This window comes from Pinus tabuliformis, chromosome 5_2 (genome assembly GCF_031772625.1).
Source record: "Pinus tabuliformis cultivar Carrire ecotype Pingquan chromosome 5_2, CPIR1, whole genome shotgun sequence".
NCBI classification, from domain to species: Eukaryota; Viridiplantae; Streptophyta; class Pinopsida; order Pinales; family Pinaceae; genus Pinus; species Pinus tabuliformis.
In genome coordinates this window covers 279,927,529-279,953,862 of record NC_142306.1, presented here as the reverse complement: position 1 = coordinate 279,953,862, position 26,334 = coordinate 279,927,529, and the positions used below count along the sequence as shown (strand labels likewise).

At 41.2% G+C, this 26,334-nt stretch overlaps 1 protein-coding gene across 3 annotated transcripts in view; it reads right to left on the bottom strand.

Moving 5' to 3' along the window:
* Nucleotides 1-26,334, bottom strand: part of LOC149158608 (uncharacterized) — a 259,349-nt gene that overhangs the window by 140,783 nt on the left and 92,232 nt on the right. For all 3 annotated transcript variants that reach the window (XM_089436273.1, XM_089436272.1, XM_089436271.1), the window contains exon 3: nucleotides 10,418-10,525. In XM_089436273.1, coding sequence (XP_089292399.1) covers nucleotides 10,418-10,525 — 108 coding nt within the window. The remainder of the gene's footprint in view (nucleotides 1-10,417; nucleotides 10,526-26,334) is intronic.

The following is a 26,334-nucleotide window of genomic DNA, read 5'->3' as shown; positions in this document are numbered from 1 at the left end:
TCCTAAGTCTAAACAAGGTCAGTCTACGCCCACAGTTTGTGAACTTGGAGCCCAAGTGCTAGGAGCCTGCAAACTCTCTCTCTCTCTCTCTCTCTCTCTCTCTCTATATATATATATATATATATATATATATATATATTTCTTAAGAAAAATCGTTAGATCATACAATGAATCAGATCACCTAAGATAAGCCCAAAACCTACCAATAGAATGTTCTTATCATCTACAAATGAAATAACAATTTATATAATATTTGAAGCACGATATAGGAACGCACATACTCAGCACATACCACAGATCAATGAGACAAAGACACCATGAACTGTATCCCAAAGTCTTTCATTACGAAATTCAAATGTTCCCAGTAGAACAATGGCTTCACACCAGCATTTACAAAATTACATCTAACCAAAGATCAAGATGATCAATAGAAGCAAAATGCCTTCTATTTATAGAGAAATCCCTCCAAGTGGAAAATAACGGCTAGTTGGCTTGATCTCCATCAAAATAATCTTGACCGTTGATAAATCTTTGATCAACTTTTAATCTCTACCGTCGAAAATACTTATTTTTGAGGAATTTTCGAATTTCTCATTAAAATCATTTTTTATTAGTTCAAAAATAATTATTTTGAACTAATTTCCTCAAAAATTTGACTTTGACTCAACCACCAAGTTCCAAGGGTCTAAATTTTCTTAAAATTTTCAATATTCCCTTGGTGGAGGACATCCAAAAATTAACTTCTTTTAGACCCACGAATTTTTCCACTTGGAGAAATTAATTTCTCTAACATTTTAATTGACTCTAAATTAATTAATTTTCTGGATTGGGATTTATTTTATTTTTGCCAGAAAAATTAATTAATTGACTCATGAGGGCATTAATTATTTTTTCACCCCAAAATATTTTAGCCATGGTGTGTAAGTATGAGGGACCATGCACTAAAATATTTTTACATCAGATATTACAATAATTCAACCCTCAAATGGGAAATACCCGTTCATTATAGACCCTCATAAGACTTACCCAATTCTTGTTGATTTGTGGTAGCATCGGATGTACTCTAGCCATGAAAATTGGTGGAGAGGCTAAAGCACACAAGATCTCCAAGACCCAGAAATCGTTTTGAGAAATTCCATCCAGATGAGGAGTTACTAAAATAATTAATATTTTTAATGAGTTTCTAAGTCTAAACTTAGGAAAATAAAAATATTAATGGGTATTAATAGAGATAAGGATGAGAAGCTTCTAAGAGACAAGGATCAAGTCTGTTTTAATCTTAGCCATTGATTAGAGACTTAATCTTGGTCGTTGATTCGTCAACCGAAAAAGTATAAGAGAAGACTTGAGGGTCATTTGGAGACACACCAGCAGATACTCAGAATCCCATGGAAAATCGATTTTTTAGAGAAAGTGAAATCGATTTCAGAGGGAGAGTTGCAGGGTGGAGGAAGAGGGGGTGATTAGCAACAGTGAGAAAGCTCAGAAGAGGTGATGCAAGGACCCTAAGAGACAACGCAGAGGGAGACGCAAATCATAGAGACTCAGTGGATGACGCAGAGAAGGACAGAGCCACGCAGAATGACGCAGGGTTGATGCAATAGGGAAAGGAAGTCCTCCAGGGTGTTAGAAAGTCTCGAAGAAAAGTCTCAGGTGTTTTCTCCCAGTGTCTATGCAAAACTTTTCTGTAAAAACGACTGTTGTTAAAGATTAATAAAACCCTCCTTTGTCGCACCAGTTTTCCCACATTGGGTATTTTCGGGAACAATTGTCCAAAAATAATTGTGTCGATGTGTTTGATTCTTGTGCATATATTTGTTTCAGTATAATGGTGTGATATTTGTAGTAGAATTTATTTTAATATTTACTGAAGCAATTTCATAAATAACTTATTGAGAAATAAGTAGGTAAAAGAAATCAGTTGTTGCAGTAATAGAATTTATGTTTAGAAATTTTCACATGGTATCAGAGCAAAGATTTGGAGACAAGAAGGGAAAATCAATTATGGGTCAAAGGCATGATGCAGAGGCATCCACGACAGGAGACTCGTGCAGATTTTCAGAAGAATGCACAAGAGATAGAATTTTGATTTCTCTATGCTGGCTTCCAGATTGGAAGAAGAATTTGCTTGCGTAGCAATCTCTGCATCATCAAGGGTATGGTATATAGACAGTGGAGCCTCCTGACATATGACAGGAATCCGGGAATGTTTTTCATATTATCAGGAAGGTAGTAGTTCGGCGATATGTGAAGTTCATGGAGGATAGGGCCTTCAGAAAATCTTGAGAAATGCCTTCCGAGGAGCAGTCAAAAGATGAGTTGTTGGTCAAACCACTTCAACCAGTGGAAGCCAGTACCAGAAATTATCTTTCAGAATAGGAGGAATCACAGGAAGAGGAAGAGCTAAGAGGCGTACTTACTACCAGAGGAAGAACAATCTAGGAACTCTGACAAATTCTATGGGATGCAGAAGATTTCATTGGTGCACCCAGGGACAGTAAAAGGGAGCGAAGAGAACTAGACAGATATCAGGCCTTATTAACTTAGGTTGGGGAACCTTCCAATTTTTAGGAGGTCGTTTAGCATCAAGTTTGGATGGATGCGATGGTGGAGGAATACAGCTCTATAATGGTGAAGGATGTCTAGGAAGTAGTACCTATGCCTCAGGACAGATCAGTGGTAGGTGGATCTACAAGATCAAATACGCTACAGACGACAGTGTGGGAAAATACAAAGCCAGGTTTGTGGCTGAGGGGTATGCTTAGAAGGAAGGAATGGACTACGAAGAGACCTTCGCCCCAATTGCCAGGTCTACATCTATTAGAACCGTGATATCTATTGCAGCACAGATGGGGTGGGAGATTCATCAGATAGATGTCAAGACAACATCCTTGAACGGGGTGATAGAAGAGGAAGTATACATTGAACAGCCAGAAGGCTTTGAGACACATGAAAAGAAATCTCATGTATGCAGATTGAAGAAAGCCTTGTATGGGCTCAAACAGGCACCTAGAGCATGGTATGGTCGAATTGATGGCTACTTGCAGAAGATGGGGTTCATCAAGAGTGATGCAGATCCCAATCTCTACTATCTGGTTGTAGAGAATGAGCCTCTAATCCTAGTATTATATGTGGATAATCCCTTCTTAACATGATCATCCAGGCTCATCGAGGGCTGCAAGAAGAATCTAGTCACAAAATTCGACATGAAGGATTTGGGACAGATGCATTATTTCCTGGGGTTGGAAGTTTGGCAGCAGAAGGGTGAGATCTTCCTTGGACAAGGGAGATATGCTACAAAAATCCTGAAGAGATTCAGGATGCAGGACTGTAGGCCTATGGCTACTCCAATGATCACCAATTGGAAGAAAATTGATGCATCAAAAGACAAAGATGTTGATCCCACCTTATGCAGGCAGCTCATAGGGTCCCTGATGTATCTGGTCAATACCAAGCCAAACATTTGTTACGTTGTCAACACCCCCAGTCAGTTCATGGTGGAAGCTAAGAGGGTGCATTGGGCAGCAGCCAAACATGTTCTCAAATATATATAGGGAATAGTCGAGTATGGACTATTGTACACCAGAAGTAATGACATCAGATTGAATGGGTTTACTGATGCAAATTGGGCTGGAAGTTCAGTAGATCGGAAAAGTATCTATGGGTATTGTTACAACATTGGATCGGGGATGACCTCCTCGTGCAGTAGGAAACAAATATCTGTAGCTCTGAGCTCAGCGGAAGCAGAATATATGGCCGCTAGCACAGCTTCGTGTGAAGCCATATGGCTTAGAAAATTGCATGTGAACCTATTCAGAAGAAGGATGGAGGTGACCAAGATCGTGTGTGATAATCAAAGTTGCATCAAGCTCTCTGAGAATCCAGTATTTCATGATCAGTGAAAGCACATTGATATTTGGTGTCACTTTGTCAGAGACTATGTCCAACGAGGAGCAGTACAGTTGAGTTACACTACTACAGGAGAAAAGGTGGCGGACATCCTCACCAAGGCCCTAGGAAGAACAAAGTTCGTTTATTTCAGGGAGAAGATGGGGATGGTAAAGAATCCATTTTAGTAGCAGAAATGGATAAGTATCAGGGGTGCAATGCAGCAGTTAGCAGTGGCAATGATATGGGCAGCATGATGCAGCATTTGAGAGAGAGTTTCAATGCAGATGCAGTGTTGGGAAGAAGGACCAGCAACAGCATGGATGCAGAGGGAGCTGCAGTACAGATGTAGCAGTGGCAGAGCCATGGGCAGAAGTACAGGAGGCAGCAGTGTAGTGGATGTAGGGCAGCAGGCCCAACATCAGCACAGGTACCAGTGTTGGAGGATCAGTGTGATGTTCAATGGAGGAACATTACTAGAGCACATTCCTCGCTAAGAGGGAGTGTTGATTTGTGGTAGCATCGGATGTGCTCTAGCCATGAAAATTGGTGGAGAGGCTAAAGCACATAAGATCTCCAAGACCCAGAAATCGTTTTGAGAAATTCCATCCGGATGAGGAGTTATTAAAATAATTAATATTTTTAATGGGTTCCTAAGTCTAAACTTAGGAAAATAAAAATATTAATGGGTATTAATAAAGATAAGGATGAGAAGTTTCTAAGAGACGAGGATCAAGTCTGTTTTGATCTTAGCCGTTGATTAGAGACTTGATTCGTCAACAGGAAAAGTATAAGAGAAGGCTTGAGGGTCATTTGGAGACACACCAGCAAATACTCAGTATCCTATGGAAAATCAATTTTCAAAGAGAGTGAAATCGATTTCAGAGGGAGAGTTGCAGGGTAGAGGAAGAGGGGTGATTAGCAGCAGTCAGCAAGCTCAGAAGAGGTGACGCGGGGACCTTGAGAGAGCGCAAAGGGAGATGTAGATCATAGAGACTCAGTGGATGACGCAGAGAAGGACAGAGCAGCGCAGAGCCATGCAGAATGACGCAGGGCTGACGCAGTAGGGAAACGAAGTGCTCCAGGGTATCAGAAAGTCTCAAAGAAAAGTCTCAGGTGTTTTCTCCCAGTGTCTATGCAAAACGTTTTTGTAAAATGATTGTTGTTGAAGATTAATAAAACTCTCCTCTGCTGCACCGTTTTCCCACATTAGGTTTTTCCGGGGACAATTGTCCAAAAATATTGTGTCAATGTTTGATTCTTGTGCATATAATTGTTTCAGTATAATGGTGTGATATCTGCAGTAGAATTTATTTTAACATTTACTGAAGGAATTTCATAAATAACTTATTGAGAAACAAGTAGGTAAAATAAATCAGTTGCTGCAGTAATAGAATTTCTGTTTAGAAATTTTCACAATTCTAAGACACAATATGATCTAGTAGACCAAATGATTTGTAATAAAATAATTTAGCCAATTAGCTTAAATTATTCCCAAATCACTTTTACAATAAACTCGACTAAAACACTAACTCACCTAAAACCTTGTCGATAAATTCCACCTTATCTTTGGGGTTGAAGCTGGAGGGAAAAACTATGCCGATCATTCATGTTTAGAAACACAGATAATCAGTGAGACAAAAAACCTCCTAGGATTAAATTCATCGCCAAAATCATAGGCTTACCTAGGTTGTTACATAATTTAATGGTCGTACTAGAATCATTTACATTACAAATTTGCAGAATGGGTTTACAACGACATAATAAGTTTGCTGGTTGATGATCCTGATATTTGAAAGAATGGCACAATTGCTTCCTTGGAACTGTAACAAAATGGGTGCAACAGGCCCAATGTCACCTCAACCAAAACCCCTTTCTCTTTACGAACTTTCATTGATGGGAGGAGTCTCAGTAGGGAGGGGGTCACTTAAAATAGATATGCTAGATATAAGGCACAAAGTGATCAAGCTAGAGCTCATTCAAGAGAGAGGCTCAATAATGATTCAAGGTTTAAAATAAGAAAAACGCTCTTAAAGAAAATCTCTAGAAAACAAGGTTCACAACCTAGGGTTTTGAGATTTTTGGTGAGAAACAAGTGTTCACAAGGTCAAGACCAAAGAGAAAGGGTTTCTTACAATGATAATCAGCTATTCCAAGGCTCATGAAACCCTCAACAAAATCCTCAAGTTGAGGGAGAAGAAACTAAGGTTTCCCTCTTAGGGCAACACCAAGGGCAAGAGATTTTATAGACGAAATTTAAATGGATGCCCACCAAATTGATAGGTCATGTAGTCAAGACCTACCTCTTGATGTTTAGGCTCTCAAACCACCAAATGCCTCCTCCTTAAAATTTCGCTCCAAGCCCTAGATTCTCCTTCCTAGCCTTAAAAGGACAAAATTTGAGAAGAGAAAAATATGGAGAAAAGTTCAGGTTAATCACCAAGTGCGTGTTAGATTTTTGGAATTTGGGTTAGCAACGAACAGGTGTTTTAATCTCTATGGTCTCTAAGAAGCTAAGGAACACAAAATCTCGAAAACACAAAAAAGGTTTCACAAGAAAAGACTTGGAGACACCTCAATTAAATTAATTAGCCAATAATTAAATATTTCCTAAGTCTAACTTAGGAAAACTGGTTAATGAAAGTGAATTAATTGAGGAAGTTCGATTTTTCTCTAGAGACTTTCGGAAAATTTAATTGACGAAGTCCAGATGATCTTAGCCATCCGTTAAGATGTGATCATGGCCATTGAGCATCCAGCGAGAGATTATAAGAGCCAATCGAAGGGTTTGGAGAAGACACATCAAGACAATTTATTGAGAGAGCAATTCGACTAACCAGTTGCAAGTATTCAGCAAGGGCACAATAGAAGCTAGGGAAGCATCGGTAGCAAGGGTTCAACAGAGATTTCCTCAGAATTTTCCAGTGTTCGGGGGACAAGAAGAGGAAGTTGAATTACCTGCAGAGGAGGTGGAAAACAGCTAATGCAAGTGGAAGAGGAGCACGTTCAGTGAGACAGAGGCCAGGTCTATCATCCAGAGGCAGAGCAAGTGGGCCTAGAGTAGTCCATGAGGCAAGACGACTTGCTAGGAGGTGATTCCAAAGGTTGAACAAATTTTCCAGAGCAACAATGCGCGTTTCCAGTCAGGCAGTGTGAGAAGCCCTGAAGAGTGTGAGTTGCCTTGGAGAGGCCAAATCAAGTTGCAGAGGGAGATAGTTAGCCTCTAGATTATTTTGTGGAGATCATTATTTGTCGGAGGTTTGCCAGTTAAAGGCAACCAGTTGTAATTTCTCAAATTGATGAACATAATAATAAAACCCTCATTTATTGCATTGGTTTTCCCTTCGGGGTTTTTCCAGGGAAAATTGTCCAAAAACAATGATGTCATATTTTATGTGTGTGTATCATTTCTCATTTTCGTATTTTATATTCTGCAACATATTTTATTTGTGAAGATTGCAATAATGATTTAATTGTTATTTGTCGTAAAGTAAATTACAAAAAATATAATAATCTCCAGTAGATAGAAGATTAAACTCCTGTTTATTGCAATTGTGCAAATTTCACAATGAGAGGACCAGTGCCTTATCTTATGGGGATATGGAGTCTAGGATGTTTAAGATAAGCGAAATTCCTTCTAAGGAGGTCGAAATTTGATGCCCTAGCTATCAAAATTTCAACAATTACCACTTAATGGAATAATGGATTTTGATGGAGAATAACAAGTACTCCACTAGGAACATTCATTACATGTTACACTGAGTAATGCATACAATATTCATCAAGATATTCTTCAATAAATTGATCTTCAACAAAATAGGGCACATAATTTCGACCTAGAATCAATAGTTCCATGTATTAGACATTCAAGAAAAAGATACTCAACAAAAGATTCCACTTACAAGATAACATGCAATATATCATTCTATTAGACCAAGAAATAACTCCAAAGAATGTCAAAATCAGCTTCATGTATCAAAACGCATCCAAGTATCTCCAAAATCACCAACAAGAAGCAAGTGTGAATTCTCTAAGAGGTTCGAAATTCACAAGATTGATGATGATTTGACCACGAATGAGTGATCACAAATATATATATATGAGCTACTAAACCGAATTATGCCTAAAAGCCCCTAAAATCATAAAGTAATGTGTTAAAAACACCTCTAGGTCACAGGTCGACCTAGTAACTAATGCAACAAATGATACAATATCCTAAAGGAGGATCGAAATGTTGATGTCATGCATGGATAGGCCTCCAAAGGGAGGGTGTTGAGGCCAAATGGTGTCATGTGTGATGTAGAGGCCCGCTAAAATCATGATGGATGGGTTGGCCCCTTTGTCTCGGTGCAAATCATCCTGTGGCCCCCAAATGTGGATTTGGGGCACAAAACTGGGTCTCATGGGTCTCCATGTGGTTGAATCTTTGTCTTTGCTCCAATGTTGAGGGCACTGAAGATGGTGCTAGCCCTCCCATGTCTCAATGAAGAAGACAAATCTCATATGGGCCTCAGATCAGCAACCACACCATGTACACGTGCGAAGTCAGTTGGAGACAAACTGTCCAAGTGCATCATCCCATGAATAATGTAGGGCAAAGTGCAAAAATAGTGGGTGTTAAAGGTGCCCATGAATGCAAGTGATAATCTATGAATCTTCGAGGACCCATGGCTCTCAACGCCTCACCTGTAGGTATCAATATGATTCTCTAATGGACTTGGGCCCCAGTTAAGTTTCCCAACACATAATGAAACCACCTGCTGATTTCACACAATATCCAGTGTTGCAATTTCTGACATTAGGTACATTTAATCATTTTTGCATCTCAGTGAACTATGCTTGCAAGTAATGGGCAATGTGACACTTCATACAAGGTTTCTCCTTTAAAATTAGGGCTTAGTCATGTAAGAATGTTACCTCTCTAGGTAGAAGTGGCTAAAAGACGACCCTATTAGGTGTTTCCAACCCCCAAAGGGAGGTGACATGTCCTCAGTCCTCCCTTCAATCAATAGGTGTCATGTGAATAATGATGGAACGGAAGGGAGAAGGGGTCTCAAGGCCAAATGCCATGGTCAAAGGGGTAGCAATAACGAGGAATTTCACATATTGGACATACAAATGTGAGAAGGGAGCAATTGTGGATGCAAGAATTACCCCAGCCTTTGTTTTTCCACCTCTCTTATTGCCTTTTAATTTTTCTCGATTTTTCTCTATATTACTGCTCGAAGCTCTAAGAAATGAGAATATGCTTTAAATGATATGCAGCAGCGATTACCCCCTTAGTGTTGGGGCAATTCATCACCCACCAGGGGTTGGGACATGCAAGGGTTCTTGTGAGAGGGAAAAATTGGCCCCAAGAACCGAGCGATGGCCATAATGATAGGGGGTAGAGCTCATGCTTGGCTTTTTCCCACATGCTAATACTAATGTCCCGGCCTTCTTTTGCATTTTTATAATTTTCTTTCTTTTGTTTCTTGCTTGTGGCCATTATATGATCTTTCTTTTCTTTTAGCTGCATCAACCTCTCGGGGCAATGTTTCCAGGCCTGACCCAAATATGTGGAAAAGGTGAGGGGTATGCTAGATCTCAGTGGCCCCATGGTCAAGTGGACTTAGAAAGGGAAGGTGGAATAAGGGCTCATAATGTGTGGAGGGAAGTGATAAGTATGGGAAAGTGATAGATGGAACATGCTATCTCAATCATGGATTCCCAAGTAGTGCCACTTACTAAAGCAATAAGCCATTAGAGGTGGTCCCGCTGGACTAGGATAGAAAATTAACATCCAATTTAACCACAAGACTATGGCCAAGACCCTTCTTTCTTCCAAGTCACCCCATTATCCATGCCAAATTCCCAAGATACAAACAAGCATAAGCACCTGAATGCAAAATGAATAAAGTACCTTTTGACCAGAAGCCCACCTTCCAACCTGTGATCCTGAAAAATGGGTGAGGGGACATATGACTGATGTACGTGGCAGAGATATGAATGGCACGTCACATCAGCTACAAGGTCGCACTCTGGGGTTGTTGGCTGCCAGCTGGATGAGATGAATAGGAGAAAATTTTATCCTAGGGGTCACCCACTTTTGGTGGGTAACAAGCATATCAAATGGAAGATTTTTTATTAGGATCTTTAGAATAAGGGAAATCACATTTGATAAAAATCGCATGAGAAGACTGTGATTGGGTGATTATGAACGACATCATCCAATCAATTTTCATAGTATTATGTGCTGATTATGTATACAATCTTCCAAACTCTAAATAAATACAATTATTTTTCTAAAAGCATGAAAAGACTGTGATTGGGTGATTGTGAATGACATCATCCAATCAAGTTTCATAGTATTATGTGCTGCTTATGTATACAATCTTCCAAACTCTAAATAGATACAATTATTTTTCTAAAAGCAATTGGATGCAAATTTGAGCATTCAATATTATTGATTCAACAAGACAAGGAAATTATGTTCAGAAAACCTGAAAACATAAAATCCATTTAGTTACAAATTGTTCAAAATGCATACCTGTCAATTATGGAACAACACATGTTGTGTACAGAAAGATATGCGGTGGTGCTTACGTCTCCATATGCTAGTGCCTCAAATATCACTGCACCATCAGCCCTGGACAATCTGTAGAAGCCAATTAGTCTTAGAGATTACCCTTATGCAGAATCCCTACACTCTAAATAGTAAAGTACCAAAAATAGATAATAATAAAAAAATTGCATATCACTTCTCAAGTGGGTATCTTTGCAAGCTCTTAAGGGAAGACATTTATGAAGAAAGTTTTTACATGTGTAGCAAGATTTAAGTGATAAAAACAGTCAAGATTGGACAGGCTGGGGAACACTGCGCTGATCCAAGCATCTCATTAATTCACATAAAAATCACTTCTTTGAGCTTCCCAATGTAATCTCAGAATCGGAGCCATGATCTGGAAAAACTAGACATGCAGCTATCATAAGTGGTCCTTACACAAGGAAATTATACTAGAGAATCGCATGAGAAGACTGTGATTGGGTGATTGTGAACGACATCATCCAATCAAGTTTCATGGTATTATGTGCTGCTTATCTATACAATCTTTCTTCTTTGAGCTTCCCAAAGTAATCTCAGAATCGGAGCCATGATCTGGAAAAACTAGACATGCAGCTATCATAAGTGGTCCTTACACAAGGAAATTATACTAGAGAATCAGGCCAAGCCTTACTATATCAAGCACACTTAATACAAGATGGGGACTACAAGCCACCAAGGACAAGTGGCTGAACAGATGCTAGTCTGTTTGGAAAGTCCAAGGGTATTTCCATTCCTGTGTGCTAGGTTGGATGGAAATTCATCAGTCTGGCAATTAAATACAGGCTGCAGAGAGCAAGGCTGTCCAATGGACTTTGGGCGTTTTTTCACAACCAGGAGTCTATGAAGCTTATTTTATCCCATTTGGAGCTGTAAGGAGGAACATGCTTGCTGGGAAAGCATAACAGAAAACTACTCAATTATTTTTGCAGATCCTCTGAAGTTGAAAAGTGCAATTCAGTGAAAGAATCCAATGATCAGACAGCAATGCAGAGAAATTTGAAATACTATGCTAATCCATCTGAAAGGTCTTTTTTTATTACGGAAAATAAGATATAGGAATTGGAGATACTTAAGTTTTAACAGTGACTCTTCCAAATTTAATCTCATAAAAAGGCAGCTTACAAGGCTGAATCAGCTAAGTGGCACATAGAGTAGATAATTCTGAGATCCGGTATAGACTCATTAAATATAGGAGCTGAGGCTGATATGGCAACTCTCATATATGTTGGCCAAGGCGGCCAACATTAGAGTTTAGCCTACAACTGTAATATTGATTACTTGAATGTAAGTCAGTTGTTCTACATTGTAATATAAGAAGCATTTGCCAACTAAAAAAGGAAAAGAAAAATGCAGATGGATTTAATCATGTGAATGATGGGTATTGCTTCATAGGAATCTCTTACCATGGGTGTAACATTTTTTTGGATTGACAGCCTGATGAACAATTTGTTAGGAATTACATGTGCTCATTATACCCAAGGGTATAGCTATTACAATAACATGGTATAGCTATTTTAATCAAGTATAGTTGTTATTTTATCTGAAAATATTAACTGCTCAATTGGTGAAGAAAGATAAAATCAACACAAATCTATGTTTGACATATAGATGAATATCTGAGTTAAATTTAAAAGTCTACTATCCTCATTTCACACATTTCGTTGGTTAGTTCCCACTTTAACTTTAAGATGGAAGCTTCTCAAAACTCCATTCTGGAAAAACCATTAAAATACAGCCATCAAGATTGGATCCTCTTAGAACCAGTCATAATTCCCTTGCCTTTGTTATGGTACAATGTTAGAGCCCAATGATAGTTTTCATACAAGTAGACGTATATGCCTGCAAAGTTACAGCCCTCATGCTTACATGTTCAATTATTCAAAGACTAAGAATTGTTTTCGTCCAAGTAGAGGTATATGCCTGCAATGTTACAGCCCTAATGTTTACATGTTAAATTATTCACAGACTAAGAATTGTTTGCATCCAAGTAGAGGTATGTGCTTGCAATGTTACAGCCTTCATGCTTACATGTTCAATTATTCAGAGACTAAGAATTGTTTTCATCCAAGTATAGGTATATGCCTGCAATGTTACAGCCCTTGTGCTTACAAGTAAACGTACACACCTATATGTGGAGTTATTTGTTTACAGCCAAAAGTATTGGCTTATGTCTACAAGCAAATGCTGCATAGATGCGAGTTTGTTTAGCTAAGGTTTGATTTTAATTGTGATTAAGATTATTAAGGCACAAGAAACGTAGTTAAATAACAATGCATTAGAAGAGTTCAGATTGGGAGAAACAAACATCATTAATTTATAGATGTTGCCCCTCAAATGGGAATGAGCTACTGGATCAAGAATGCACACCCTCCCAAAGAAAAAGGATATCACACAGGTGGGATTGTGTCATGTTACCCACCAAAAGTGGGTGACCCCTAGGAGAAGCTTTTCTCATATTCATCTCTTCCAGCTGGCAGCCAGCAGCCCCTGAGAGCCACTTTGTAGCCGATGTGACGTGCCATTCATATCTCCGCCACCTGCATCAGTCATGTGTCTACTTGCCCATTTTCAAGAGCACATTTTGGAAGGTGGGCTTCAAATCAAAAGGTACTTTATTCATTATGCAACCAGGTGCTTATGTTTGTTTGTATTTGGGCATTTTGACATGGATTATGGAGTAACTTGAAAGAAAGAAGGGTCTTGGCCATAGTCTTGTTCCCTCGCCTTAAATGGGAGGTTAAGTTTGAATCCTAGTCTAGTTGGACCTCCCCTAATAGCCCATGGCTTTAGGAAGGGGCACTACTTGGGAAACCATGATTGAAATAGCATAGCCCCATCTATCCCTATTCCATACTTACAACTTTCCATCTTACATTACAAACGCTTATTCCACCTCCCTTCTTTGGGTCAACTGACCATTGGTTCATTGGGATTTGGCACCCACACATCCTCATACCTGGGTAGGGCCTGGAAATGTACCCTAGGAGGTTGATGCAGCTAAAAAAAAGGAAAAATCATATGACAGCGACAAGAAAAACAAAAGAAAAATCAAAATACAAAAGATGGTCAGGACTTACAAACTAGCACGTGAGCAAAAGCCAAGCATGAACTCTACCTCTATCATATGGCCATCACCCGGTTTGTGGGCCAATGTTGCCCTATCTCATAGAAGACAATGTGTTGAAATTTTTAAGTCTAACGTGTCAAAAATTCTTCCTGCATTATCTGGTTTATTTCACCTACTTGTTTATTCCTTAACAAGTTATTTAACCATATAAATACTGAAAATAAACACAAATGCAGTCTCAATTCATATACAGATCATCAATTGAAATAATAGACAAACACACAAGGGACACCATTCACCCAACAGAGATTCCTATCTAACAATAATACCTCTCTTCGGAAGCAGATATTCAACAAGTCTGCCCCACGAAAAATCCTTCCAGTGCTTCTCCAAGGCTCTGCGTCAACGCTGCTAGCCTCTGCATAGCTCTAGAACCCCCTGCGTCAGCGCTCTGCCTCTCTACTTCATCTCTCTGGCCTTCTGCATCACCCACGCAGGCCCTACTAGCCTCTGTGCAATCTCTTTGGCCTTCTGCGTGGCTCCTGTTGGCTCTGCGTAGCCTCCTTAATCACTGCGCTGGCCCTCTAGCACTATCTCTACCTCTTTGCTATGTACTCACTACCCCTCGATGCAACTCAGATCACTTGTTCGAATTTTCTTAGCAAACCCCGCTCCAGAAAATCAAACTAACTGATCAATCTTGGTGTATCTCCAACTAACCCTCAAACCTCTTCTTATACTTTTTCTATTGAGTCTTCAATGGCTGAGATTAAGTCTCTAATCAACGGCGAAGATTAGATTTGGCTTGATCCATGTAAGTTAGAACCTTCTCACCCAGTTTTATATTAATACCCATTAATATTTTTATTTTCCTAAGTTTAGACTTAGGAACCCATTAAAAATATTAATTATTTTAATATCTCTCTAACCGGGTGGAATCTCCCCAAACCATTTCTGGGTCTTGGAGATCTCATGCACTTTAGCCTCTCCACTAATTTTCATGGCTAAAGCACATCTAATGCTACCACAAGTCAACACTCCCTCTTAGCGAGGAATGTGCCATTGTGCTCTAGTGATGCTCCACCACTGAACATCACACTGATCATCCAACACCGGTACCTGTGTTGATGCTTGGCCTGTTGCCCAACATCCACTGCACTGTTGCCTCCTGTACTGTTGCCCATGGCTCTTCCACTGCCACTGTTACATTTGTACTGCAACTCCCTCTCGACATGCTGAATCGTGCTGCCCATAGCACTACCACTGTTAACTGTTGCACTGCAACTCAGTTACTGATAAGTAAGTAACTGATCTACCCAACTCTGACATCCTTGTCAATCTAGAAGCCTCCTGATGTTGAAGCTACCTCTGTTGCTATCATGTGCTCCCTTTGGTGCCTCTGCGTAGCTGCAAACACCTTTGTGCCTCTCGCATTGCTGTAACCACCTTTGTGCCTTTCTGCACTACCACAACCATCTTTGTGCCTCTCCCACTATTGCAACCTCCACTGCGCTGCGACAGACCTCTGCACTCTAGCACTGCCTTGTCGCTCCATCCGCATCTTGTTCCTACCGACATCCGTCATCTTGCTATTGTCACTTGGGGCTCCCATAGCCGAATATGATCCAAGAGTTTGGGTACCTCAAGGATCCTGCCCCTCATCTCCTGCAGTCCTCCTGACTACAGATCGATGTCACCCCACCTCTTCTCTAGAGGTGCATGAGCACTCATGGCACAGTCGTCATCAGTCTTGACTTCTTTCTCCACCTTAGTCGGAGCTGCCTTGGAGTTAGACGCCTCTCCCTTATTCTTCTTCCTGGGACACTAGGTTGCATAATGACCCAGCTCCCCACAATGGAAGCACCTTACCTTGGAGATGTCCTTCTTCTTTCTCTTCCCCTGTTGTCCCGCAGATGCCAGAGCCGCATCCTCCTCCCCCTCCTTCTTGATTCGACCTCCTTTGCTGCTACTTCCCGCCTTGGTCAACCGTCTAATCTCTTCTTGGGGAAGAGTTGCCCACATCTCTTCCCATCCTAGGAGATCAACTCTGCCCAAAATGCTTTGGACAAATGTCTCCCAATCCTCGGAGACTGCATTCAGGGCGGTCCTCACCATGAACTCCTGGTCTTGTGTGGCCCCTATGGCAGTAAGTTGGTCCCGAATCTCTTACAACCTATTGAGGTATAGATTTATCTACTCCCCTTTCTGCATCTAATACAACCGCAACTGATTCTCCAACAGCATCTTCCTCTGCACAGAAGTGCCTTGATACAATGTGGTCAAGGAATCCCACATCTCCTTTCCCGTGTTCTTCTCGGCAATATGCGGTATTACATGATCCTTGACCCCATCGAGGATTATGCACTTTGCCTTCGCCATTGCATCCTCATACTTTTCATTATTAGCTGGGTTGACTGGTATAGCCACGGCTCTCAAGGCGAAGCCCTTGATGTGATGTCTATCTAGAACAGAAAGGATCCTGGCCTTCCAGATGACAAAGTTGGAGGCCTCGTCCAACCTGTTTTGATCCCTCAGTTCGTTCATTGCCATCTTCGCTCTTCTACTGGACTCCCTCTTAGTCACAACTTCCCTCCTAGAAGTTCTCTCCTAGACTCCCTCTGAGTCTCGATTTCCCTACTGGAAATCTTCCCACCAACTGTTGATCCGATCCTCTTTGCAATTGCAACTCGGATCTGGATTTCTTGGCTACAAATCCCTCAAGGCAGCAACTCCCTCTACCTCGGTTCTGTCTCGTTAGGTATTGTTCTACTTTGACAGCAACAGCACCCCACTAGCTTCCCAATCCACAATCTGCCCACAGCACCCTAGGCCCGAGCAGCGGAAGAAACAGAGCCTCTTAGCTCTGCGCAATCCCGGCAAGACTGAATCACTCCTTTGGCCAACTACATCAAACCTACCTAGCTGAGTAGGATGGCGTGGATCTTCGTAAACCTCTTGTACCTCTCTCTGCCTCTGCGTTGGCCCTCTCTCTGGCTTGAAATGATGACACAGGCCCTCTGCGTCACTCCTTCTCTATTTCTTTCTGCTTAGGAGCAACTTTGTCTCTCGGAACAGCTGTTATTACTGCAAATGCCGCTGATTAAGTTGGTGCCTTCAGTTCTCCTGTGATCTGCAATGCTCTGATACCATGTTGAAATTTCTAAGTCTGACACGTCAGAAATTCTTCCTGCATTATCTGATTTATTTCACCTACTTGTTTATTCCTTAACAAGTTATTTAACCATATAAATATTGAAAATAAACACAAATGCAGTCTCAACTCATATACAGATCATCAACTGAAATAATAGACAAACACACAAGGGACACCGTTATTTTTGGACAATCGTCCCCAGAAAAACCCAACTTGGGAAAACCGGTGCAGCAGTTCTGAGGGTTTTATTATTAAGCAACTTTCTTGAGTACAACTATGGTGCCAAACTAGTTCACCCAGCAGAGATTTCTATCTAGCAATAATACCTCCCTTTGGAAGCAGATATTCCGCAAGTCTGCCCCACGAAAATCCTTCTAGCACTTCTCCAAGGCTCTGCATCAGCCCTGCCAGCCTCTGCGTAGCTCTGGAACCCCCTTGCGTCAGCCCTCTGCCTCTCTGTGTCAGCTCTCTAGCCTTTTGCGTCACCCACATGTTGATTTGGGGTAGCATCGGATGTGATCTAGCCATAAAAATTGGTTAAGAGGCTAAAGCACATCAGATCTCCAAGACCCAGAAATGGTTTGGGCAGATTCTACCCGGTTAAGGAGATATTAAAATAATTAATATTTTTAATGGAGTTCCTAAGTATAAACTTATGAAAAATAAAATATTAATGGGTATTAATATAAAACTGGGTTAGAAGGTTCCAAATGACATGGATCAAGCCAAATCTAATCTTAGTCGTTGATTAGAGATGTAATCTCGGTCGTTGAAGGACAAACAGGAAAAGTATAAGAAGAGGCTTGAGGGTCAGTTGGAGAATACCCCAGAGTGATTAGTCATTCGATTCTCTAGAGCGGGGTTTGCTAAGAGATAGTCGAATCAGTGATCAGTTTGCAACAAGGGGTAGTGAGTACGAGACAGAGAGGCATAGATAGTGCTGAGAGACCAATGAAGAGGCAGAGAGGTAGACGCAGAAGCCAGAGCAGGGCACGCAGAGGCTAGTTGAGACAGCGCAGAGGCCAGAAGGGCCTGCGTCATCCACGCAGAGGGCAGCAGGAGTGACGCAGAAGGCTGTAGAGGCTACGCAGTGCCTCAAAGGGCTGACACAGAGGGTTTTGAGGCTAACGCAGAGGCCAGGAGGGCTGACGCAGAGGGTTTTGAGGCTGACGCAGAGGCCAGAAGGGCTGACGCAATGCCTTAGTTGTGTTGGAGTCTGGAGAGGGTTTCGTGGGGCAGATTTTCTGAATATCTGCTTCCAAACAGCAAGGTATTACTGCCAGTCTTTCTAAATATCTTCTTATACTTTTTTTGTTGAGTCTTCAACAGTTGAGATTAAGTCTCTAATTAACGGCTAAAATTAGATTTGGCTTGATCCATGTCATTTAGAACCTTCTCACCTAGTTTTATGTTAATACCCATTAATATTTTTATTTTCCTAAGTTCAGACTTAGGAACCCATTAAAAATATTAATTATTTTAATATCTCTCTAACTGGGTGGAACCTCCCCAAACCATTTCTGAGTCATGGAGATCTCATGTGCTTTAGCCTCTCCACGAATTTTCATGGCTAGAGCACATACAATGTTACCACAAATCAACACAATGAACCCTTTCATGTCTCAACCCCTGATGGGCGATGAACTACCCCATCCTAAAGGGGGCAATAACTGTTATACATCATACAAAGCAAGTTCTTATTCCTCGAGCTACGGGCAGTAACACAAGGAAAAATCAAGAAAAGGTAAAAGGCAATATAGAGGGGATGGAAAAACAAAGGCCAAGGTAACCCATGCATCCACAATTACTCCCTCCCCACATCTATACACTTAGGATGAGTTATTCCATGATCCATCATAGTCAATCCTTTTGACCATGGCACTTGGCCATGGAGTCATTTCCCCTCTGTGCCATCATTATTTACATGGTGCCTATCAATTGAAGGGTGGACCAAGGACATGTCACTTCCCCTCGAGGGATGAGAACACCAAATAGGTGTTGGAAATCGTAACTGGTTTCGGTCTTCATAATTGCCATATGTCTTATGTCATAATGCAACTCTTACGTAATGATCAAAAGAAGAAAGAAAATTTGACTTATTAAAGCATGGGTTTCATGGTTGGGTCATTGGTCAATAGGTCAAAGCACCCATTGTGTGCTCTAGGGTTTTTGTATTGAGTCAAAGTCAAAGTCATGATGTAATAGACCCATTGAGGCTCATGTAACAAGAAAAAGAAATTTTATTTTATGTAAATAAGTGTCTAGAGTCCACTAAAGATCAAGTCAACCAGCCCTTCAATTCGGCCTAGAGGAGACCCTTCCAACCCACAAGAAGCCTATATAAAGGAGAAATTCGACCTCCATTAGACATACTTTTGGAGTACATTCATCTACTCTAATTTGAGGCAAGAAAGAAGGTATGAGGGTCTTATAAGCAGCCAATGAAGAAGGAAGAAAGAAGATCTCATGTTTTTCTGAAGTGATATGCGAAGTTTTGTGGAGACTAGGGTTTCCACAGGTCTGAATCTTACAAAATATAGCAGCAGACCTTGTTGGAGGACTAGATCTCTTGGTTGGGTGGTTGCCCTGGTCTTGGGTCAATGGTCTTAGTGTGTTGGTCTTGGGTCAATGGTCTTGGAAGTCTCATTAGAAGTTGATAAGAAGAGAATTTCTTGCGGAATTTCCCCTATTGGAGGGGTTTTTCCCTGGCATGATGTCTACATCTTATGTTCTTGTGATCTTTGTTTGTTTGGCATTTATTTGATGATAAAAGAATACACACATAATAAAAAGAGCATAATCACATATGACTGTCATGTATGGAAAACATAAATTAATAAGCTTCCCTAACCAGTTTTCCAACATGGTATCAGAGCTAAGGGCAATGGATTGAGGCATGTAAAAGGTCACGAATGAAGGAAAAAGGCTACAAGAGGATCTGCTCAAATCAAATTTTCTAGTAGATAAACCAAGCTAAAAGGATACATTTTTTAAGGCTATAAGACCTTTGATACAAGGCCAAAAACTTGGGTTTATTCTCTATGGTTAGACCGCAAGTCTAAGTTAGGAGAGCGAAGAGATTTCAAGCACTGTTTGTGGAATCCAAAGTGCTAGGCTACAAGCCTAGACTAGGATGACTCTCTAGTTCTACTGCCCATCAACTACTTCGCAACTCTGATGTGAGTTGCATCTGTGTTGTTGTCGACCCTGATGAATTGCTGCCAACACTGCCTCTGCACTGCAACGCTTTCCATCTGTTGTTGTTGCAACTACAATGGAAAAGCATCCAAAATATTGAACCAACTGTGGCCAGTATGATGCATCTCTCACCCGAGTCCTGATTACCGCTAGACTCTACGTTGTCACTGATGTCTCTGCGTTGCTACTGCTGACTCTGCACTGTACCAACTACACTGCTACCAACTCTACTTTGCACTGCCCATTATCTAACCTACTACTAGCTATTGCATCTGTCACTCTAGAACCTGACAGTAAGGTCTCTAAGTACAGAAATTTATGAAATTACTTCTAGTTTTGCAGAAAATGAAATTTAGGAAAATACCTGTTTGTTTTTCTTTGAATTTGATATCGATCCCAGGCTGTCCTCATTCCCAATTTTTCTCTTGTTACCAAATGACCGAAACCTCCCAACCAAACTGGGTCAATACTTGGTACCCAACTCCAAAATACTTTGTAATCTAAGTACTCTGACCCCCGTGCCCAAAATTTTTAAGAACAATTCCCAACCAAACTGGGTCAATACTTGGTACCCAGCGCCAAAATACTTCGTAATCGAAGTACTCTGAACCCCGTGCCCAAAATATTCAAGAACAATTGCTCAGATCTCCGATTCTCAATTCCAATCTCTCTGCTCAGCAACTTAGTCTTCAGTTCCCAAGTTCCTTCACTCCTCTCCCTTATTTCCCTGTGTACTTGGATAAATAGTTATCCTTAAGCGGTTGTCGTCTCATCCACCACCCTCCCCAGATTTTATTCACTTAGTCATGTATTACGTGTAACCTCCAAGTGCTTATTCATATAAGTGAATATTTATTTAGATGGTATACATAACTTTCACTAATTTTTTTACATTTTTTATTATATACTTTAAATATAATGACTGTTATACTTGGTATTTTATCAAATGTTTGTTACATTTAATATAAATTCTTAACATTTAACATTTTCATTATAATATTTAAATTAAAAATGAATATTTATACATATTTGTATTAACAAGATTGGAAGTGTAATTTTATTAAATAACTTTATAATTACGAAAATCTTTTAATATATATTGTTAGCCTCACTCTCATAATAAAACAATTATAAATCCAAATATCATAATTAAATAAATCAAATCTTGAGAATTAGGAGTTAGTTCCTCAAACTAGGGAGTTTAGTTAGGACGAGAGATTCTCTCCAACTAGTTCTCCTAGATTAGTGTGTTGTTGAATAAATATCTCATCCAAGTTTGTCCAAGATAGACGTACTATCTTGAGACCAACTTCCTCATGTATTTATTTGTACTATTATCATTCTTTGTACATTGGATTGGATTGATCATGAGAGGAAAATAGTGGGGCTGAAGCCTTTTCCGCCATGTCTGGTTTTTGTATATTTCTGCTATTTATTTTACGAGTGTTTTATTATTAGTGTGTTAAATTTCTTCATGTGGTAGCAGAGAGGCAGAGAAGCGCTAGAAGAGATCTGACGCAGAAAGAGAGCTCTAATGCAGTGTCGCAGAGGAAAAGCTCTGATGCAGTGATGCAGAGGAAGAGCTCTGACGCAATGACGCAGAGGGAGAGCTCTAACACAGTGATGCAGTGTCGCAATGACGCAGTGTCGCAGTGACGCAAAGGGAGAACTCTGACGCAATGACGCAGAGGGAGAGCTCTGACGCAGTGTCGTGGTGACGCAGTGATGCAACTCCTAGAGGAGGTGATGCAGATCCAACGCAAAGCTTGGAGCGGCCATCGCTGCCCAGCACTGGGAACAACGCAGTCACCTGTGGGGTTTGTTCATCTGTCTCTGGATAAAGGTACTTCTGTCGAGTTTATTTTCTGTTGGGTGAGCCAAATTTTGCACCCTAGTTGTATTCAGAAATCTACTTAATAATACAAACCAATGTTGCACGAAGCGGGGACGTTTTTTGGAAGCGGGGAAGCCAAAGCATCATTTTCCAAAAATCTAGGAAGAGAAGCGTCTGCAGAAGCATATGCTATATATATATATTGCATTTATATTCAAAACAAACATCCCAAATACCAAATTAGTTGTAGAAGACATGAAAGCATGCATATTTTTGCATAAATCAAGATAGATATGGCATCCATGATTCCATTGTAGTTACTAGTATGTAGTATGTACTATGTACATCAATGAGTAATTATTCGAGCATCAACCATCTATATTCTAGCAATTACAAACATACATCAAAATTTTAAGCATATTATAAAACACAAAGCATTTAAGCATATTATAAAACATAAAATTATGATTTATATAGCAAGTGAGCAGCTATCAACATTTGTCATGTCCAAAATTCAAATAATAAAGTTTACAAAATAGGTCACTTGGTCACCGCCAAGCCAAAAAGGTTCAAATTCACAAGCCTACAAGTCTAATGATGAATCTATGACAAAAGTAGTAAATTGTAAATATATCTACTAATCTCTCCTCCTTCCACCATGAAGAGAACGTGGCGGGGGGCCTCCACGTGGTGGAAATGAAGAAGATGGTGCCTGTGGAAGTTGTGGCACTGAAATTGATGAAGACGAACCCCCTGCTGTTGGTGTTGAACCATGGAACCTAGGAACCAAGGGACCGGATGGGGGTGGCATCTCAACATGATCATCATCATCCTAGAATCGCTCAAAAAATTCATACAAAAAAAAACATGGAGGAAGCTCGCGATCCGTACGCTTCGTACGACCGAAGCACCATCCGAAACGCATTTCGAGCACACACTTCTTGAAATTTCGAGGAAGCATGTTTATCAACCCGAAACGCGTTTCGAACGACGCTTCCCCCACGCATCTGTACAGATCGCGGATCGGGGTTTTGATCCGGGTGGGGGGGCACGTTTCCTGCAACACTGATACAAACCCTCTATATGTCGCACCAGTTTTCCCGCATTGGGTTTTTCAAGGAACGATTGTCCAAAAATAACGGTGTCCCTTGTGTATTTGTCTCGTTCTATTTCAGTTCATGATCTATATGTATGTGTAGTTTGCAATAGTGTTTTCATCGCTATTTAAATAATTAAATAACTTGTAAAAACAAGTAGGAGATGATAAACCAGTGATTGCAGTAGGATTTCTGATGTGTAGATTCAGAAATTTTCACATGGTATCAAAGGATTGCAGATCATAGGACACTGAAGACACCAACCGAGAGATCCAGAGAATTTGCTGCAAAGAAGCAGCTGTCCCGAGTGACAGCGTTGTTCCAAAGCCAAAAACGCAAAGGGAGAGTGACGCAGTGTAGAAGAGGTGACGCAGAGTCTCACGCAATGCTTGCATCAGCATTCTGAGCTAGGTGAGAGTGACGCAGTAGCTGCGTTAGCTGTCTAGGCTAGCGCAGAAGCAGAGAGGGGCAGATCAGGCTCACGCAGAGCCACGTCATCTTTCTGGACCAGGAAGGAGTGACGCAGTGGCCAGGAGGAGCTGATCTAGCTCACGCAGTGATTGCACAGAGCCAGAGGAGCTCAGATTCTTCAGTTGTCGGGGCTGGGGGAGCAGAGCAGATTCGATCTAAGGAGCTGGTGGGATGTTGTTGTTGTTGGTGCAGAACAATGTCTGTGGAGACAGAGACAGGGTAGAGGGAGTCACTACCTAAACAGATTTCTAGCCAAAAAAATCTAGATCCGAGTTGCAACAGCAAAGGAGGATTGGAGAGGAGTGATTCGACATTTCGCCGGAGGATTTCTGTGAAGGAAATCAGGACTCAGAGGGAGTCTAGAGGAGCTTGTTTCTTAGAGGGTTTCTAGCGCCAAAGAAATCCAGATCCCAGTCTTGCTAGATTAACAGCAGGAGAGGGAGAAGAAAACCAGTCCTATTTTTTGAGCAGAGATGGCGGTTAATGGATTTAGGGATCAGGACAAATTGGATGGAGCATCCAATTTTGTCATCTGGAAGGCCAAGATCTTGGCAATCCTAGACAAATATCGTATCAAGGACTATGCCTTGAAAGTAGTTGTTGTTCTAGTTGACGCTGATCCATTAAAGAAGTACGAGGAGGCCCAAGCGAAGGCCAAGTGCATGATCCTAGATGGGGACAGAGATCATGTAGTACCACACATTGCTGAGAAGGACACAGTAAGGGAGATGTGGGAGACGTTGACCACCTTGTACCAAGGCACTTCCATCCAGGGAAAGATGCTATTAGAAAATCAGTTGAGACAGTACCATATGCAGAAGGGAGAGGAGATCGATCCCTTCCTCCTCAGGTTGCAAGGGATTCACAATATTTGACTTCTGTGGGGTCTACACCAGATCCTGAGTTCATGGTCAGGACTGCCCTAAATGCAGTCATCGAGGACTGGGAGACATTTGTCCAAAGTATCTTGGGCAGAGCGACTCTCCCTAGTTGGGAGGAGATGTGGGCAACTCTTCGAGAAGAAGAGATCGGGAGGTTGACCAAGGCAAGAAGTAACGGCAAAGGAGCTCAGGTCAAGAAGGAGGAGGAGGAGGATGCAGCTCTTGCATCATCGAGAAAGCAAGGGAAGCAGAAGCGGAAGAAGAAGGATATTTCTAAGGTCAGATGCTTCAAGTGTGGGGAACTTGAACATTATGCCACTCAGTGCCCCGAAAGAAGGGCAAGGAAGAAGCTTCTGAATCAAAGGCTACTCCAACGAAAGCTGACAGGGAAGGCGAGGATGACAATTTTGCCATGAGTGCTCATGCGTCTCTGGAGAAGCGGTGGGGTGACTTGGAGTTGTAGTCGAGAGCACTACATGGGGGAAGGATACTTGAGGTGCCCAAACTCTTGGATCACATACGACTACAGGAGCCTTTAACGACAGTAGCAAAATGACGGGTGTCAGTTGGAGCGAGGTGTGATGGAGCGACAATGGCAGAGATAGAGTACCAAAGTCTGAGAGCACAGTGGATGTTGTAGCAGTGCGAGACGCACAGAGCAGTTTCCAGCAGCGCAATAGCAGCAGAGGGTGAGCACAGATTAGCAATAGAGGTAGCTTCAGCATCACGAGGCATCCACACTGACCAACATGTCAGTTTTTGGGTGTTTTTCAGTTGCTTACTTCTCAACAACTAAGTTGCAGTACAGTAGTTAGCAAGGGCAGTGCTATGGACAACATAAGGCAACATTTTGAGAGGGAGTTGTAGTACAAATGTAACAGTGGTAGTGGCAGAGTCATGGGCAACAGTACAGGAAGAAGCAGTGCAGTGGATGAAGGGCATCAGGCCAAGCATCAGCAACACAGATGACCGATGCAATGGATCAGTGTAGTACTTGTGTTGAGAAGTGTTACTAGAGCACATTTCTCACTAAGAGTGAGTGTTGATTTTGGGTAGCATCGGATGTGCTCTAGCTCCGAAATTTTGTGGAGTAGCTAGAATACATGAGATCTCCAGAACCCAGAAATCATTTGGAGAAATTCCACTCGGATGAGGAGTTATTAAAATAATTAGTATTTTTAATGGGTTCCTAAGTCTAAACTTAAGAAAATAAAAATATTAATGGGTTTTAATAAGAATATGGGTGAGAAACTTCTAAGTGACGAGGATCAAGTCTGTTTTAATCTTAGTCGTTGATTAGGGACTTAATTTCGGTCGTTGATTCATCAACGGGAAAAGTATAAGAGGAGGCTTCAAGGTCAGTTGGAGATACACTTGAGAGATTAATCAGTTCGATTTTTCTGGGGCGAGGTTTGCTGAGAAAATCGAACAAGTGATCTGTTGCAGTGAGAGGGGTAGTTCGGCAAAGGGACTTCAGTCCAAGGCCGAGAATACATAGCAGAGAGGCAGAGAAGCACCAAGAGAGCTCTGACGCAAAGGGAGAGCTCTGAAGCAGTGTTGCATGTCGCAATGTTGCAGTGACGCAGAGGGAGAGCTCTGACGCAGTGACGCAGTGTCGCAGTGACGCAGAGAGAGAACTTTGACGCAGTGACACAAAGGGAGAGCTATGACGCAGTGTCGAGTGATGCAGTGACGCAACTCCTAGAGGAGGTGACGCAGTTCCAGTGCAGAGCTTGGAGCAGCCATTACTGCCCAGCACTGGGAACAGCGTAGTCACTTGTGGGGTTTGTTCATCTGTCTCTAGATAGAGGTACTTCTGTCGTGTTTATTATTTGTTGGGTGAGCCAGATTTCACACCCTAGTTGTATTCAGAAATCTTCTTAATAATACAAATCCTCTATATGTTGCACTAGTTTTCCCGCATTGGGTTTTTCCGTGGACGATTTTCCAAAAATAATGGTGTCCCTTGTGTATTTGTCTCGTTCTATTTCAGTTCATGATCTGTATGTATGTGTAGTATGCAATAGTGTTTTCATCGCTATTTATATAATTAAATAACTTGTAAAAACAAGTAGGAGATGATAAACCAATGATTGCAGTAGGATTTCTGATATGTATATTCAGAGATTTTCACACTTAATCCCTTCATCGTTTGTTT